Source organism: Pseudorasbora parva, chromosome 4 (genome assembly GCF_024679245.1).
Source record: "Pseudorasbora parva isolate DD20220531a chromosome 4, ASM2467924v1, whole genome shotgun sequence".
Lineage (NCBI taxonomy): Eukaryota > Metazoa > Chordata > Actinopteri > Cypriniformes > Gobionidae > Pseudorasbora > Pseudorasbora parva.
Genome location: NC_090175.1, coordinates 35466710 through 35481821, shown reverse-complemented (window position 1 = coordinate 35481821; position 15112 = coordinate 35466710). Strand labels below are relative to the sequence as shown.

Here is a 15112-nt window from a genome sequence, read left to right as displayed (position 1 = left end):
TACATATTATATTGCATATTAAAGATATACCAGTGTAAGTTGCTTTTAGTTAAAACCGCTCAAACATGAATTTTAGTCTGGGACTAGCTTAAGCCTTAGCAGTCTGTAAAACCGGGGGGGACGGTATTTACATATATCTCAACCCAGCCTGCTGTTTCAGATGTGGCCTGCAGGAGGCGCTGCAGGAAGAGTCTCAGAGACGCACACTGGAGGTCTCGGAGCTGAGGCAGAATGTGGACCGATTGCAGGCTCAGGTGGAGAAGGATGCTGTGGTCCTACAGCAGAAAGCTCAGGTTAACCTTCATCTCGCTGATTATAAACAATATTTCATAGAATTTTCCAGGGGCAAAATTTTAAATTCAGCATTTAAGAATATGGAGTTTAAGAGGATTGATTATGGGATTTACATAATTCATAATGTCTGTCTACTCTTTAAGGATGAAAGAAGCCTAAGGAAACTCTGCAGTGAGATGGAGGAAAATCTGGAAGCAGCACACAAATACAGAGCAGAGAATAGTGTATGTATCCACTGCCCACAGACATGTCATGCTGACTATATACTTTTTTAGGCTTATGGACCATCGATAGATAAAATGCTGTGGTCGTCAGTGCTGTTAGATTGTTGTATAGTAACTAGCCTTTGCTCTGGTTGTGTGTTACAGGAGTTACGTCGAGAAGTTGCTGATTTGCGTCGGATGGAACAGCAGGCACAGGTGGAAGCTCAGATCTTGCGGGAGGAGCTCAACCGGACAGGTGTCCTATCAGCAGCCAGTACCAATGCATTAGAAGAAAAAATCAAAATGTACAGAGAGGTATAGCAGTTTATGCATCTTTTCCTCTGTGACTAGCTTGAGACATTAAATGATACTAAATATAAGTTCTACTTTATAAGTCCCAACCACCCCCCATCTCCAGCTGTCCAAAACCTTGTCTGGCTTGCATTCAATAGGTCTTTCATTTAATGTCATTATGAAATAAAAAATAGATATGAGAGAATTTCTGTTTTAAGCAGTTCCCACTTAGACATGTCATAGATTTTGGAAATGAAAAGGGAAAAAAAGAAAGGAAAAAAATCATCCAACATACACATTCTGTTCTTAGCTTGAGAAGCTGAAGGCAAATTTAATGGAAACCGAGGAAAATCGTGCTAAGGTCTTGGAGAGGGCAAAACGACATGTAAGTCTTACCTGCTTTATTACTATTATTACTATATTGCATTATATTAATTTTTCTTTTAAAAATTGTGGAAAACCGTGACATCTGTGTAAAGGAGAAAATGTATGCATTTGCTTAATGCTGATCAAAACATTTAGGAATTGATCAGAAATAAATGCTTAAGCACATTTAATGTCGATGTGTATTCTTTTGATGTCATTTTAATTATTTAACTGTGGTTTTGTAGCAAAGGGTCCATGCCATGAACCAGAGTAAAATGGAGAGAGAACTACATATGCTTGATGATATGATTGAAACCGTGAGAAAGGTGAGGGGACAAAAAAAAAACTAAATTTACACCAATGCAAAATACTGTATGTATTGGAAATATATTAACACGTACTATTTATTTTTTTATTTACAGACATTGTCCTCTATACCTGATCTTGTCGAGAGCTCTCCTGATCTACAAAAGCTTGTAGAATATCTTGGATGAGTTTCTGAAAATTCAAGTTTAAGTTTTAAATGCATAATAGTTGAATAAACAGGTTTTATGTTTTCTATGTTTTTATTTAAATTTAAAAAAAGTCTTCAGGCATTACGTCTGGAGAAGTGTAGGTCAATCAGCTCATTGTGTAAGATTCATTTTCATCAATTTTGTTAGTGATAAATTAGTGTATGGACACATTCTTTGAATTTTGTTTTATTAATTTAAAGGTCTGTACAATGTGTATTAAACTATTGGAGTTGTTATCAGGACATCAGTAAAATGTGTGCTTTGTCAATTTCTTGTATTACAGATTGGGTTTAAAAATTGATTGAATGCTTTTTTTTAGGTGTTTACTCATAGTCTGAATCATATACATAAAGGCTGATTGATTGATAGTCCAGTAATTAATCATAGTTATTCTAATCATGCCACTGCTTGTGAAAACCTGGTGAACGTTGTGATGTTTTAATCCACCCATTCAAGCACAATGTGTTACTCTGCTTCACTGATACTCAATACCTTGGTCTCTTCTTCGGTCTGCCATGTAAAACCTACGCAGTTGAATGCTTAACTTCCCATCTCACCATATTAAGACATTTAGTTTTTTCTCTAAGCCTTTTGTTGGATAAGTACAGATTTGTTGAATTTGTGACTAATACTGCAGGACATGTACAATATGTTGAAAAATGTCATGTTAATCCTAGCGCAAACACTGCCGACTTCACAAGCTTGTCAAAAATGGCAGCATTACACTCTACCCTGATCTTTGAGTCATGTGACATACAATGCTTAATGACGAGTTGATTTACAATTTTTTTTTTTTTTAAAGTTCAGAATATTTTGAGTTTAATTGTTAGGTATCCGTCCCCTTTTGTTTGGATGCAGTTTATCCCATTTATTACTGTACGTTTTATGCATTACTTGTGGCATTGAGCATTGCTTTTTTTATACACTTTGTTACAGATTTTGTTATTATTATTATTATTAATTATTTTACCTACACTAAAATATTCTGCAGCATTTACCTCACCAGCGTGTTCTATTTTGGCTTAGCATGCGTCTTGTAAACTTTACTAGTAAATGTCTGTTAAAAATCTAATTTAAAATAAAAATGGAATGGAATGGAATTGTAGAGAGTGACAGGACAGACAAGTCTTCAGTGCTGTCAGATCACAACCTATTTTGTGGAAATAACTAAATTTTTCCAAATTTCAACTCAATTTTAATTCTAATAACATAACATAAAAGGCTAAAACAGTCATGCACTCTTAAAAATAAAGGTTCTATTTTGGCATGGATCCATGAACACCCTTCTTTAACATTCATGGAACCTTTTTATTGCACTTAAGAATAGATATTTAATTATATATAAATTTTTTTTTCCTTCACAATAAGATTTTATTTTTAATCTTTTCAGATATGTTCACTGAAAAGTTCTTTGAGGAACCAAAAATGGTTCTTTATGCATCGCTGTGACCCTGCCTTTTGGAACCTTTATTTTTTTTGTGTGTCTGGAAATTATTGTACCTCACCATACAATATGGTGTATGATGATTTTTTTTTTGTTATTTTGTTACACATATTCTGACCATTTTGGATGATTTTGTAGTTATGTGCAGTATAATCAACATTAAAAACAACCGCTGATGATCTGTCTAACTGCAGACTATACTATAAATATTTAACGGAAAGCTTGCCACAAATTGATTCCTTAATTGTACATTTAAAAAAAATTATAAAAATGAAAATAATTTTAGTGATATATGAATTTATTTTAGTGCTATGTGAGTTGAATGTTTATTCTTTCAAATTATATATAAAATATAAAAACATGCTGTAATATCTTTCAATAATATAAAACCAGTAGAAAGGCATAATTTGGGATGATCTGTTTAGAAATGCTTTATTTTTTTTAAACCCAAGTGAAAAGATTTAAATGTATGTAAATTAGAGTTCCGCTGAAGGATGTATTTTAGTACATTTTTATGGTTTTCTTTATTTAGACCATAGTGTTGTGTATATGTTCAATATTAAATGGGAAACATTTTTTATTGGGATTTCTCAGAAATCCTCATCCTCTGAAAGGTCCAGCAACACAGCCTTTGTAGAAACATTTTATATCATTGAATTAAGCAAATGCAGCAACTTAATTCAATGAAAAGTAAACGCAGCAAAGAAGCATTTATACTTTTACCACAAATGGCAATAAGAAAAGCATATACAAAGCACATGAACACATTTCACTCAAATAATTAAAAAAACACCTTTCTTAGAAGACCTTGCTTTAAAAAAAAAAGTGACCTTTGTAAACGGTTTTTAACTTGTGATTTTTTTTTTACAGTGTTGAAATAGGAATGGTCTGTACATTAAATTGCGATCATTGACATTTCAATTTACTATATTGAGGGAATCACAATAAATCAACAACATTTTAAATATCACAGTTGTTTTTCACAATGTTTTTCATATTTGCTAAAATTGTCTTCTCAAATGTTCGTTTGTGCCAGCAGTTCTCACCATGGAAAAAGATCCTCACTCTTTGTTAGGTGGCAGACACAAACCTGTCCATATTACCTGAGTAAGCTGGATGCCTGATGTAGGCTCCTGAGCTTCCTACTGGACCAGAGTTATTGTACTGAACAAAAGAGCCCAGCTGTGCAGGGGAGGTTCTACCATACGGGTCCCCGACAGCATCACCAGCAATGGGAGACAAACTGGAGATGGCCACTCTCCCTGTTGGCCCGTATGCTTGGGTGCTGCCTTGTGGATATGATACCTGAGTTTGTCCATGTCCCGGGCCGGAGTAGGCAAATGGCATGTTGTTTGAGGAGCCAGAACAGCATGAAAGCACCGTCTCCCCGCTGCAGGACTGATGCTGATAGCCTGGTCCACCCAAAGTGCAGGAGCCGCTCTCAGGACTGAAGCTGCGGCAAGACTGCTGAGGCATCATCTCTGCGCCTTGGCCCATCCTGCTAGGCGACCCAATGAGAGAGTTGATTCTGAAGACCCTCGATTGCCCTGCGCCAAAGCTCGGAGTGGAGGACTGGTAGTAGGCAGAAGGCAGCTGTTGTGCGTATGGTGGGCTCACGGCCATGTTGGAGTAGACCGAATTGGTGTAAGCTGAGCGTGCAATCTGGACTGGCGTGAAGACCGGAGACTCATGCATGAACGATGAGTATGTACTAAAGTCGCTGCGTTTAAAGCGCTTTCTGCGTCTTAGAAAGCTTCCGCTCTCAAACATGTCTTCAGCATTGGGGTCCAGCGCCCAGTAGTTGCCTTTCCCGGGTCTACCAGGCTCTCGGGGGATCTTGATAAAACAGTCGTTGAGTGTCAAGTTATGGCGGATGGAATTCTGCCATTTCTTGGAGTTGTCTCGATAGAAAGGAAACCTCTCTGTGATGAACTTGTAGATCCCTCCCAGAGTGAGTTTGCGGTCAGGCGAGTTGGCAATGGCCATGGAGATCAGAGCGATGTAGCTGTATGGTGGTTTGCCTCGCTGAAGGGGCCTCTTCCTCCGGCGCCCTCTTTGCGGCTCTGCTCTCTGACTGTCATTCACTGGAAGAGTGGTTTCAGAGGGAGAATCACTCTCCACTTTAACCACAGGCATGACTCTAGTTAGAATGAGTCCCAACGGTAGCACAGCTTGGAGATCACAAGTCTGACTTGTCACAGTTTTGGTTCGCTTGGTTCTTTGTCAGGAGTAACAAATGGACTTTACTTGCTGAATGTATTTTGGTGAAAAAATACCAGTCATAATGCAGCCCTTAAAATCCCCAACCAGAAATATCAGTTCCTTTGTACTTCATCTGTAACGTCAGGTGTGTCCTTTTGCGGGGATGCCCTTAAATCTGAGCAATTCTTGCAAGACCAAGTTTAAAAAAAAATGGAAGCACTCACATAAACAGCCTTATTTGATGGTGGTCTTCGTAACGTTGAAGAGAGAAGTGAGCAGTCAATTACTGGCTGTGTTACCCAAGGAACACACTACCTGAAGAGCTATTAGCCACACCTCTTCAGGTTATCTGTCACGTGGCTGAAAGCACATGCCTCTGCAGATTTGTATATCTTGAAGTGCTCTTTCAATCGTTAACATTTATTTACTTCAGCTTTTGTGGAAACAAGTACATTGTACACTGTTGCCAACAAATAAAAATGTTGAAATCTACTGAATGAGTGTAATTCATGTTAAAAATTCTTCAGTCTCACAAAATGCTTTTTGTTTATGATTATGTTCCCAAGACTCAGGTAGCTACTATACTCCCTAAAGCACCTTTTCTCCCCAGACAAAAAATAAAATAAAAAAGGTTTATAAGTAGTTGATAAAGGTATCGACTATTTGCGTGCTCATCCAGTAGATTAGGTCTCCGATCATCTTATTTTTATCCTACATGCAGCTCATTCTCTTTCGAGATCCTAATTGTCTAGCTCTCAGGCAACTAATGGAAAACAAGTCAGTTTATTTTTATAGCAAGCAAAACAGATTGGGATTCATTTTGGCTAAAGTGTGGCATTATTGAGCTCTAATAGCCCTGTTTAGTGGTAACACAAACTCCATGGCCTCCGCAGAATTTTTTTTTCTTTTCTTTAGTGCCGTGTCAGGCGGTTTCATCTGTGTGAGAAGATGTAAATATGTTTTTATAAGCCACAGAGTGTGCCTCCCTCTGTTTTAACAGCATGCAAATCTGGGTCACATTTTGGTGTGTGGCTATAGACAGGCTGATACCTAGGCCTGGGGTCCTGTTGTCATGTTGGGGAGATGTTTAATAAAGGGAATAAAAAAGCTGGTATTGCCAATTGCTGCTATTGTTAGCTTTATTTTTGGGTTAAAGTGGAAAGTAGCCCTGTTTAAATAAAACGTATGATCCTTGATGGGTCTTCTTGATTTAGGCGAATTATAAAATTCTGTCCTTAAACAACCTCTCGGACCTGATCACCTGGGCCCTATGCATTACATTCAGTGGTTTGCTTGAAGCTAGTACTTAGCAAAAACTCAGGCAAAACCTCTTATGTGAGAATCTGCACTTGAGGCCAAATGAGGGGTCTTGAGCCTGGAGAGTTTGAGTGGTTGTGCTGAGATAGGTTGTTCCTCGGACAGACGCCAAGACAATGAGCCTCTCTGTAAAGGTTAAACATTTCTTGGGCTTACAAAGAAATTCCTCACCTGTCATCTGAGGGTAATCTCTTGTGCTCGGCGGATTTATAGAGGATAATTCCTAAGGGCTGCCCACCCTTGTGCAATTGGCAGAAAATGCTCGGATGAGTCATAAAATGTTTCTCTCCATCACATACAGGATTTTACATTTAAGAGAAAGAGTTTACCTTAATACCCCATGTTTTGTTCATGCTATCATGGACGTCATCAGAGTAAAACACACACACACACACACACACAAAAACATGAATAAATATATAGGCCGCCACCCAAAGGACATTAAAACAATTAGTCTTACTCCAAGCAGTCGTAATTCTACACATTATAGCATTGAATTGATTAAATGCAACAGATCTGTCTACAATTAATAATCATAAATACTATTACATAATAATATTAATACACACTGACGATCCACTTTAAAAGATTTATCTTTGACAAGCCCTTTTCTTGAAATTTGGATCACGCAATCTAAATGGTACGTTTTCCACATATCTGAATAATGCACTTTGTTCAAAAAATATGCCGCTATTAATTTGGTGACACTTTACAATAAGGATTCTGTATAAAATGTTAATTTTGAAAGCATTTTCTGTACTGTCATTTTTGTAACCTACATGCCAAAATGTTACATCTGATACTGCATCTGATAATGAATTGCTCTTAACTTGACCTGCAATTTCCAGTATGAAGAATGAACCAGAATAACCGGAATGATGCCACCAGTGAATCTCCCTCCTATTTTATCACAACACCAAAAAATGTCTTTTATCAGCATTTCACAAACTATTTCTACAAAAAAAAAGGGGGGGGGGGTACTTATGCAGTAAGCAGTGTTCCATTTATAGCATTTAAAATGTGGCAGTTGTGCCAGAATGACAAGAATTTTAATTCTGTTGAAATCATTATAGCGCTTTTCCTTGGAATTCTGTGGGCACAGATTTGAAAAGCTTGACAGAGCAAACAAACCAACATTCTTTTTGGACTTCTTGTGTATGTAATGTGCTTATCTTTCCTGAATATCGACCTAATAATAATTTGTGTTTATTTATTTTTACCTCTCTTTGGTTTAGATTAGGGTCTATCAGCTAACTATTAAATAAGAATTTTGACTCAATAAACCCCTAATTATTGCTTAACACTTTAGAATACCGTTTTGTCATTAATGAATAACTACACCAGTGAGTAATGCGGTATTAACACGATAATAACTACTATTAACTAACAAGAAACTCAGATAATAAATGAGTAAGTAATAGCACTCAATTGAACGAGGTAGCTAATCAGGCTACTTTTTTTATCATACCTCCCAGAGAACTACTAACAACTAGGCCTACTATATAAATCTTCATAATTAATATGAATAATGCATATGTATAATGCATAATTCTGAAGTGAAGGTAATGGTAACCATGACCCAAGTATTACCAAATACTTCAGAAGGAACTATTAATAACAGTATTATATGGTGAATAGCATGACACACTTTTGACGTTTTTGGAAGGTTTTGGATAGTAATGACTCAAGTGTCACTACATACTTCTTTAGGAATTACTAGTATTTGGATCTGTATGGTAAAGTGAGGATCTTTGTAGCCCACTACTAATTACTCAAGCGTTACTCTCCAAAACCTTACAATGATCCAAAAAGTATGTAGTACTCTAGTCATTACTTGTGGGTTGCCATTACCTTAACTTTATAATTAATTATATATTATTCATTATTCATGTTAATTATGGACATGTATATAGTAGTTGTTAGTAGTCCTAGCTAATAGTGAACTACCACATTTAATTGAGTGCTATTACTTACTAATTCATTAATCAGAATTTTTTGCTAGTTAATAATAGTAGAATGTTAATATTGCATTACTTTTTTGTTCCTGTGTAGTTAACAATATTCTAGAGCGTTACTCTGCTTATTAACAGTTAGTAAGGTAGTTGTTAAGTTTAGTTATTGGTATGATTAAGTGATGCAGAATATGATCATGCAGAATACTACTTGTATATGTGCTTTAATAAACAGCCAATATCCTAGTAATATGCATGCTAATAAGTAACTAGTTAATAATGAGAATTGGACCTTAAACTAAAGTGTTCCTTTTTCACCTCTATCTGTAATATGCTTGACATTTTGACATATATGTTGATTTATACAGTGTGCACTGCCTGCATCAAAAAGCCAATAGAGTTTTATTTCCTGTCCAAACCGACAAGCAAGATTGAGGAAAACTTAACTAACCTCTTCAAAGTGTCTGCTAAAAACATATAGATCATATAGCAAATTTTTTTTTAAATGACGTTAAACATTGTCAGAATTATCTTCCCTGAAAACTGTTCTGCACAAGTGTAATATGTATTTCAATGTGAATAGAACTATGTTTTTTTGAAATAGTTCAAGAGGCCAATTGATGGATTATGTAAATCAGAGTTTTGTCATTATAAGCCATGCAAAAGCCTTTGACACCCCCTGAGCACTCTTCAGTTGAAAAATGATAACCATTTACCCCCATAAAAAAATAAAATTAAAATAAAACACCTTCCCTATTTATAAATTAACTTTCAACTGTTTGTGTCAAATGTAAAAGGCTTTAAAAACTCTGTCTCTTGTTCATTTGTGTTATAAATTAGATCACAGCCTTATCTGCAAGTTTTATTTTTGAATTGAAAAAAACATCTTGTATTGATTTAATTTATTTTAATTTAATTAGTTTATTTGTCAGGGACAATGTACAAAATACATTTATCATACGAAAATATGTTTTGTACCAGAATTAGCTTATGCCAGTTTCCATCTGCAGTCCTCGGGCACAAAATATTAAAACATTACATTACAAATAACTTTCAGTAGCAATAACAAATATTTGCAATATTAGGAAAACACTAATCAAAATGCCATCACAACCTAAAATATATACTACATAGTCAAAAATATTTTATACTTATAAAAATTTAAATGTGCTGTATTGAACTGATTTGGTCATATCCACTGTTCACGTCCAGCAATATCTTTATTTTTTATTTTTTTATAATTATCCCAACTGTAATTTAATTAGGAAAAAAAGCTTGTGGAGAGGACAGACACATCTAGCATGTTATTCTGAGTGTTAGCATAGCCGACGGCTCTCTAAATGAACCTCTGATGCTGGTGACAGTTTATTTGTGTTGGGTTGCTCTCAGTGCTCCTCATGCTTGCTGGTTTAGAATAATACACATGACGAATTGCTCAGGCGTTCAGTGTATAACATGGCCACTCGTTTGCTCCTGCCACGGTCCGTGTGTATCTCAGTGCGGGCTCAGCACTCTACAACCTGCTAAATTCAGCAGATTCTGAAGATCTCGCACATTTGTATGTGCTTTTGTTGTTACTTGATCTTAAATTAATAATTATTGTTAAAATAGCTTTAACTTTACATTTAATCACTGACACCTGTTTAGCAGATTACAATTGCAGGTCAATTCTTTTTAAAGCCCCCTGTGGGTGGTGTGGGCCAAACGAGGTGGCAGACATTTGATATGACGCAACTTTGTGATTGAACATCATATTCAACAATATTTTTGATCTGCCTGCTTTTGTCCTTTGACAACATTGTATGAGAACTGAACTGAGCTGGACGATGACATCTCTGTTTTCTCATGAGCTGCTGTATCGATAAATGAACTATATGTTTACACGACAACATTGTACTGAAAACTGAAACATTTCAGTTACCAAGATGAAGTTCCGTTCACATGAATTTGTGAAAACGTCTAAAAACACTGTGTTATGCATGCCAGACAAGCAATCTGCAATATCACTTCGTAAAGAAAGACTATGACCTACATGCCTGCGCACATACACATTTAAACATGCATGCCTAGACTAAACACATATTGCACACGTGCATGCCATCAGACTATTCACAGATTCACAAATTTTGAAGTTTACACGGAGATGATAATGGTATCGTTTTCAAAAACGTGTACTATTTTGAATTTTGCGTTCCACGACTATAATTAGTAGCTATTAATATCCTAATGATTAGTTATTAAGGATTAGTTACTAATATTACTAATATTTTTCTTTTTGCTGTTTTAAATTATATTGATGTCTATGTATTGCTCAATGTGGTTATGTCTATCCTTTTCCATTACAATGGAAGGAAATTTAATTTATGATAATAATTACTATTACAAATCATGAAATATGGCTTTAAATTACCACTGTACCTGTTTAAACTACCACATCCATTCATCTATAGCTTATGCTGTCCTTTTTTTCTTGCTCTTTCTCTTTTCTTGTATATGTGTGTATATGTCCGTCACTGTCTCTTATGTACAAATGACTACGTTAAAGTTGTAGATGTTCATTTGTGTTTTGCTCAATAAAAAAAAAAGAAGAGAAATAAAAAAACGTCATCTAAACTTCTTTAATGAAAGGAGATTAATTAACGCTGAACATAAAGGGTTAGTTCACCCAAAAAATTAAATTCTGTCATTTATTACTTACCCTCATGTCGTTCAACACTCGTAAGACCTCCGTTCATCTTCGGAATACAAATATTTCTGTTGAAATCCGATGGCTCAGAAAGGTCTCCATTGACAACAATGTCATTTTCTCTCTCAAGACTCATAAAAGGCACTAAAGAAGTTGTTATAAGTCCATCTCACTACAGTGGTTCTAAAATAATTTTATGAAGGGACGAGAATAGTTTTTGTGCACAACCCACACAAAGCAGCAAAGTCACAAAGCAGCAGTTTTGGCGGTTTGACACGCAATCCAAATCATGAATTGATACCAATCGACACGCTGATAAGGCTTCAGGAAGAAGTGTTTTGAAATCGGCCATGGCTATATGTCGTTATTTAGGTTTTGTTTGCGCACAAAAAACTTCTCGTCGCTTCATAAAATGATTGTAGAACCACTGTAGTGAGATGGGCTTTTTAACGTCGTCTTTAGTGCCTTCTATGAGTCTTGAGAGGAAATTACATTGGTGTCAATGAAGGCCTTTCTGAGCCATCGAATTTCAACAAAAATATCTTAATTTGTGTTCTGAAGCTGAACAGAGGTCTTATGGGTCTGGATCGGCATGAGGGTAAGTAATTAATGACAGAATTTTCATTTTTGGGTGAACTAACACTTTAAACTGAACACTGCATTTCTTTTAGAGCTGCTGTACAGTCTAAAACAGTCTTGTTGCAACAATTTCCTATTATCACTGTAAAGATTGCTTTGAAACAATCTGTATTTTAAAAAGTGCTATACATAAATGTGACTTGACTTGATAGAACTGAATACCATTGGCTTTAGAAGAAGTGTAAAGCCTACTGTAGCAGTAGTTGAGTGGTGGTAGTTTAGTCTCGTTCGCAAAGAGCCAAGCTTATCTGCAGAAACTGTCCTTGCACAGCTAAGACATCATAGAAACATTACCTAAAAGTACTCTGTAGATGTCTTGTCTTCTCCTCAATAAATTATTTATCTCGTTTTTAATATTTATGCAGTAACCTTTAAACAAATATATAAATATATATTTTTAATTTTTATTATAAAACAATAATATTATATTCAAATTAAACACTTGTATTTTATACACTACAGCTCAGAAATCCAAATGATTCCAACATTTTTCCGGATTATTAAGGTCTTTTAATGTTTTTGATAGCTGCGATAATTTGTTAAAAATACAGTAAAAACGTTATTAATGTTAAAATGTTATTTATTCATATTATTTTTCATATGATTTGGTGCTCATTATTATCATTTATTATTATCACATTTCTTGTGATCAATTCTTAATGTTTTTTATTATTAATGTTGAAAATGCTGCTTAATATTTTTTACACCAGTAGTGTACATTATTATTAACATTCCTACTGTATGTAACATTTACAGTTCCAGTGTCTCAAACACACCGTTAATTACACGAGCAGATGGTGTTTCTCCTTTTATATTAGCAATCGAATTAAATGAAATTGATTAGTTATCCCCATACCATATGTGAAAGGATTGAACATATTACTTAAATATTTCAAAAGACCTTTATATATTGAAAATGCTGCTTAAATTTTTATTTTATTTAGTTTTGACATTTATTTACACAGAAAATTGTACATTACATTATTATTGCAGATATTTATTTATAATTTTTATTTTTTATCATTCATTCATTCATTCATTCATTCATTCATTCATTCATTCATTCATTCATTCATTCATTCATTCATTCATTGTGTGTTGTGCATTAGTGTATTCATGGTTGTATGCGTGTATTTGTACCTCAACATGTATACTGTTTGCATTTAGCCCAAGCCTTGTCACTGGCAATGCAAACTCCTTGTGCCGGTTGACTGGTTCTCAGGCCTGGCCAGTTTACATAACTGAAGCAGAATGCTGCCTCTCTCGGCTAACGTTCACTTTTTATGACCCTCCACAAGGCAGCCACCTGTCTGCATTGACACGGCCAATCAGCACTGTTCTGTGTACTGTATGCTCACATTAGAATTCAGTGGAAAAATAAATAAATCAAAATAAATCAATAAATAAATTGAACAACAAGTCTGAAAAGATTTTCAGATGGCTTCCAAAAAAAGGAAGCATTTTACATTACCATTTTACCAGTTGTTATTTTACAGCACACATATATTCTGGCTTTGGGACTGTATGACTGCTCTAAGGCTACATTCAAACTACAGGTAAATTTGGGCCAGATCCAAATTTTTAGTTTTTAGTTTGCTCAAATGTGACTCAGATCTGTTTTTCTCATGACAGTGTGAACAGCACATGGAATCTGACTGGTGTGCATTTCCCTTACAATGACATAACTACTCTTTCGCTTAACCACCATAGTGCGATGCATCGTTGAAAAAATCAACTAGCTTGTCATGACTGTTTCCCCGGAACCGCATTGTCGCAACCACGTTGGTTAATGATGTCATGCAGCTAGTGGAGTAATACCTGCTTATCAATCATGACAAGTCTTAGAGTGGATAGATTCAACTAGCATTTTATTAACATGGAGCATGGAATGTACATAGGCTTGATTTTGGTGGACAAGATCTGCTACGCTGCTGCTGCTGAGCAAATACATAATGTTCAGCTTAGTCAAGAAAAATAACAAGGAAAGACTGCTGCAGAATGATATAACCCCCCACTGCAGATCTCTACAGGTTGCGCTGGGGAGTATGTGGGATTAAAGGAATTCTCATATTGTGCGGGGTCATAGACCGTAAAAAAATATGGACGACTCGACATCATCCGTTTCTGCTTGGCAGTTTGAAGCTTTCAGATGGCCTGCACGGCGCTGACATCTTGGGACCAAGTCTGCTTTGTAGAGATTTCGGGACCGGAGTTGCGCAGAAGAGAGCAGGAAGTAGAGCAGGAAGTACAGTCGCGATATCAAAAGCCTGACCACACTCTCACAGATGCAGAACAATTAATTATGTTGATGTGAAATAGACAGTTATGGAAATGTAGAAATTAAAGCTTAAGCTCCAATCAGCTCCCAAAGATCCCGAAAAAAGTCTGTTAGTGCCTCAGTGACAACTTCACTCAGAGAAGCTGTCAATCTCAGCTGTCAATCATGACGTCACACACCTGTTTTTATAGCATCAAATAACTAACTAAAACTAAACTTATTTTAAAAATGAACACTTGAAATGAAATGATGTGATGATAACTGCCTTCAATGACATAAACTAACTTTGGGGGAAAATATTTGAAGTGTATTTTTATTGTTTAGTTTGCCTCGCGTCCATTAAAAAACACAGAGGGACTATACTGGGACCGGTCACCGGGGAGCGATCGAGGCGCGAAAGCTTCAGTTTCTGAGAGGGGCACTGCAGGCTTGTGCGGGGTGCTGATAGTGGCTAGAATACGCTATAAATAAAGCCACGTAAATGAGGAAGAACCTCTGCCGTAGAATTGAAAGAACCAATCAGCGATTAATAGAGTTTCATGACTGAACTTTATATTTAATTAATTATTTTGAGATTAATTATGGACATGGCACTTGAGGACTAATTCTTATTTTTCTCAGTTCGTTTTTCTTATGTACTAGACCACGTCCGCACATGCACACTCTTCAAAAAAAGTTTAAATCTTTTAAACTTCTTAGTAAAAATAAGTAAAAACTTAAGTTTAAAACTTAAAAGACATAAATTACATTTGTATGTATTCGTATTCTAATTAATATATATATATTAAAATTTTATTTTAAAAAATGATAATTTTTTTTGCTTATTTTCCTTAAGATAAGGTTATATTAAGTCCACGTCATGCAAACAAGAAACTATGCGTCTAAACACAGGTTGAGATATGTTATTGCAACCACACAAGTT

The 15112-nt window shown here is 35.6% G+C and overlaps 2 protein-coding genes across 3 annotated transcripts in view; one reads left to right on the top strand and one right to left on the bottom strand.

Annotated features, from left to right (window-relative positions):
• The window catches only part of spag5 (sperm associated antigen 5), a 36366-nt gene extending 33904 nt beyond the window's left edge, over window positions 1-2462 (top strand). For both annotated transcript variants that reach the window (XM_067441611.1, XM_067441610.1), the window contains exons 21-26: window positions 161-293; window positions 438-518; window positions 663-812; window positions 1102-1176; window positions 1403-1483; window positions 1580-2462. In XM_067441611.1, the coding sequence (XP_067297712.1) occupies window positions 161-293; window positions 438-518; window positions 663-812; window positions 1102-1176; window positions 1403-1483; window positions 1580-1651 (592 nt within the window). In that variant the 3' untranslated portion in view covers window positions 1652-2462. The remainder of the gene's footprint in view (window positions 1-160; window positions 294-437; window positions 519-662; window positions 813-1101; window positions 1177-1402; window positions 1484-1579) is intronic.
• A 601-nt stretch (window positions 2463-3063) lies between these two features.
• foxe1 (forkhead box E1) lies at window positions 3064-5746 on the bottom strand. The gene has a single exon (XM_067442735.1). The coding sequence runs from the start codon at window positions 5250-5252 to the stop codon at window positions 4188-4190; it is 1065 nt and encodes a 354-aa protein (XP_067298836.1). The 5' UTR covers window positions 5253-5746; the 3' UTR covers window positions 3064-4187.
• Between the last annotated feature and the right edge of the window lie 9366 nt (window positions 5747-15112).

What these genes read in the sequence shown, in the direction of transcription:
- foxe1 (XM_067442735.1), bottom strand. Translation starts at nt 5,252, where the DNA reads ATGCCTGTGGTTAAAGTGGAGAGTGATTCTCCCTCTGAAACCACTCTT.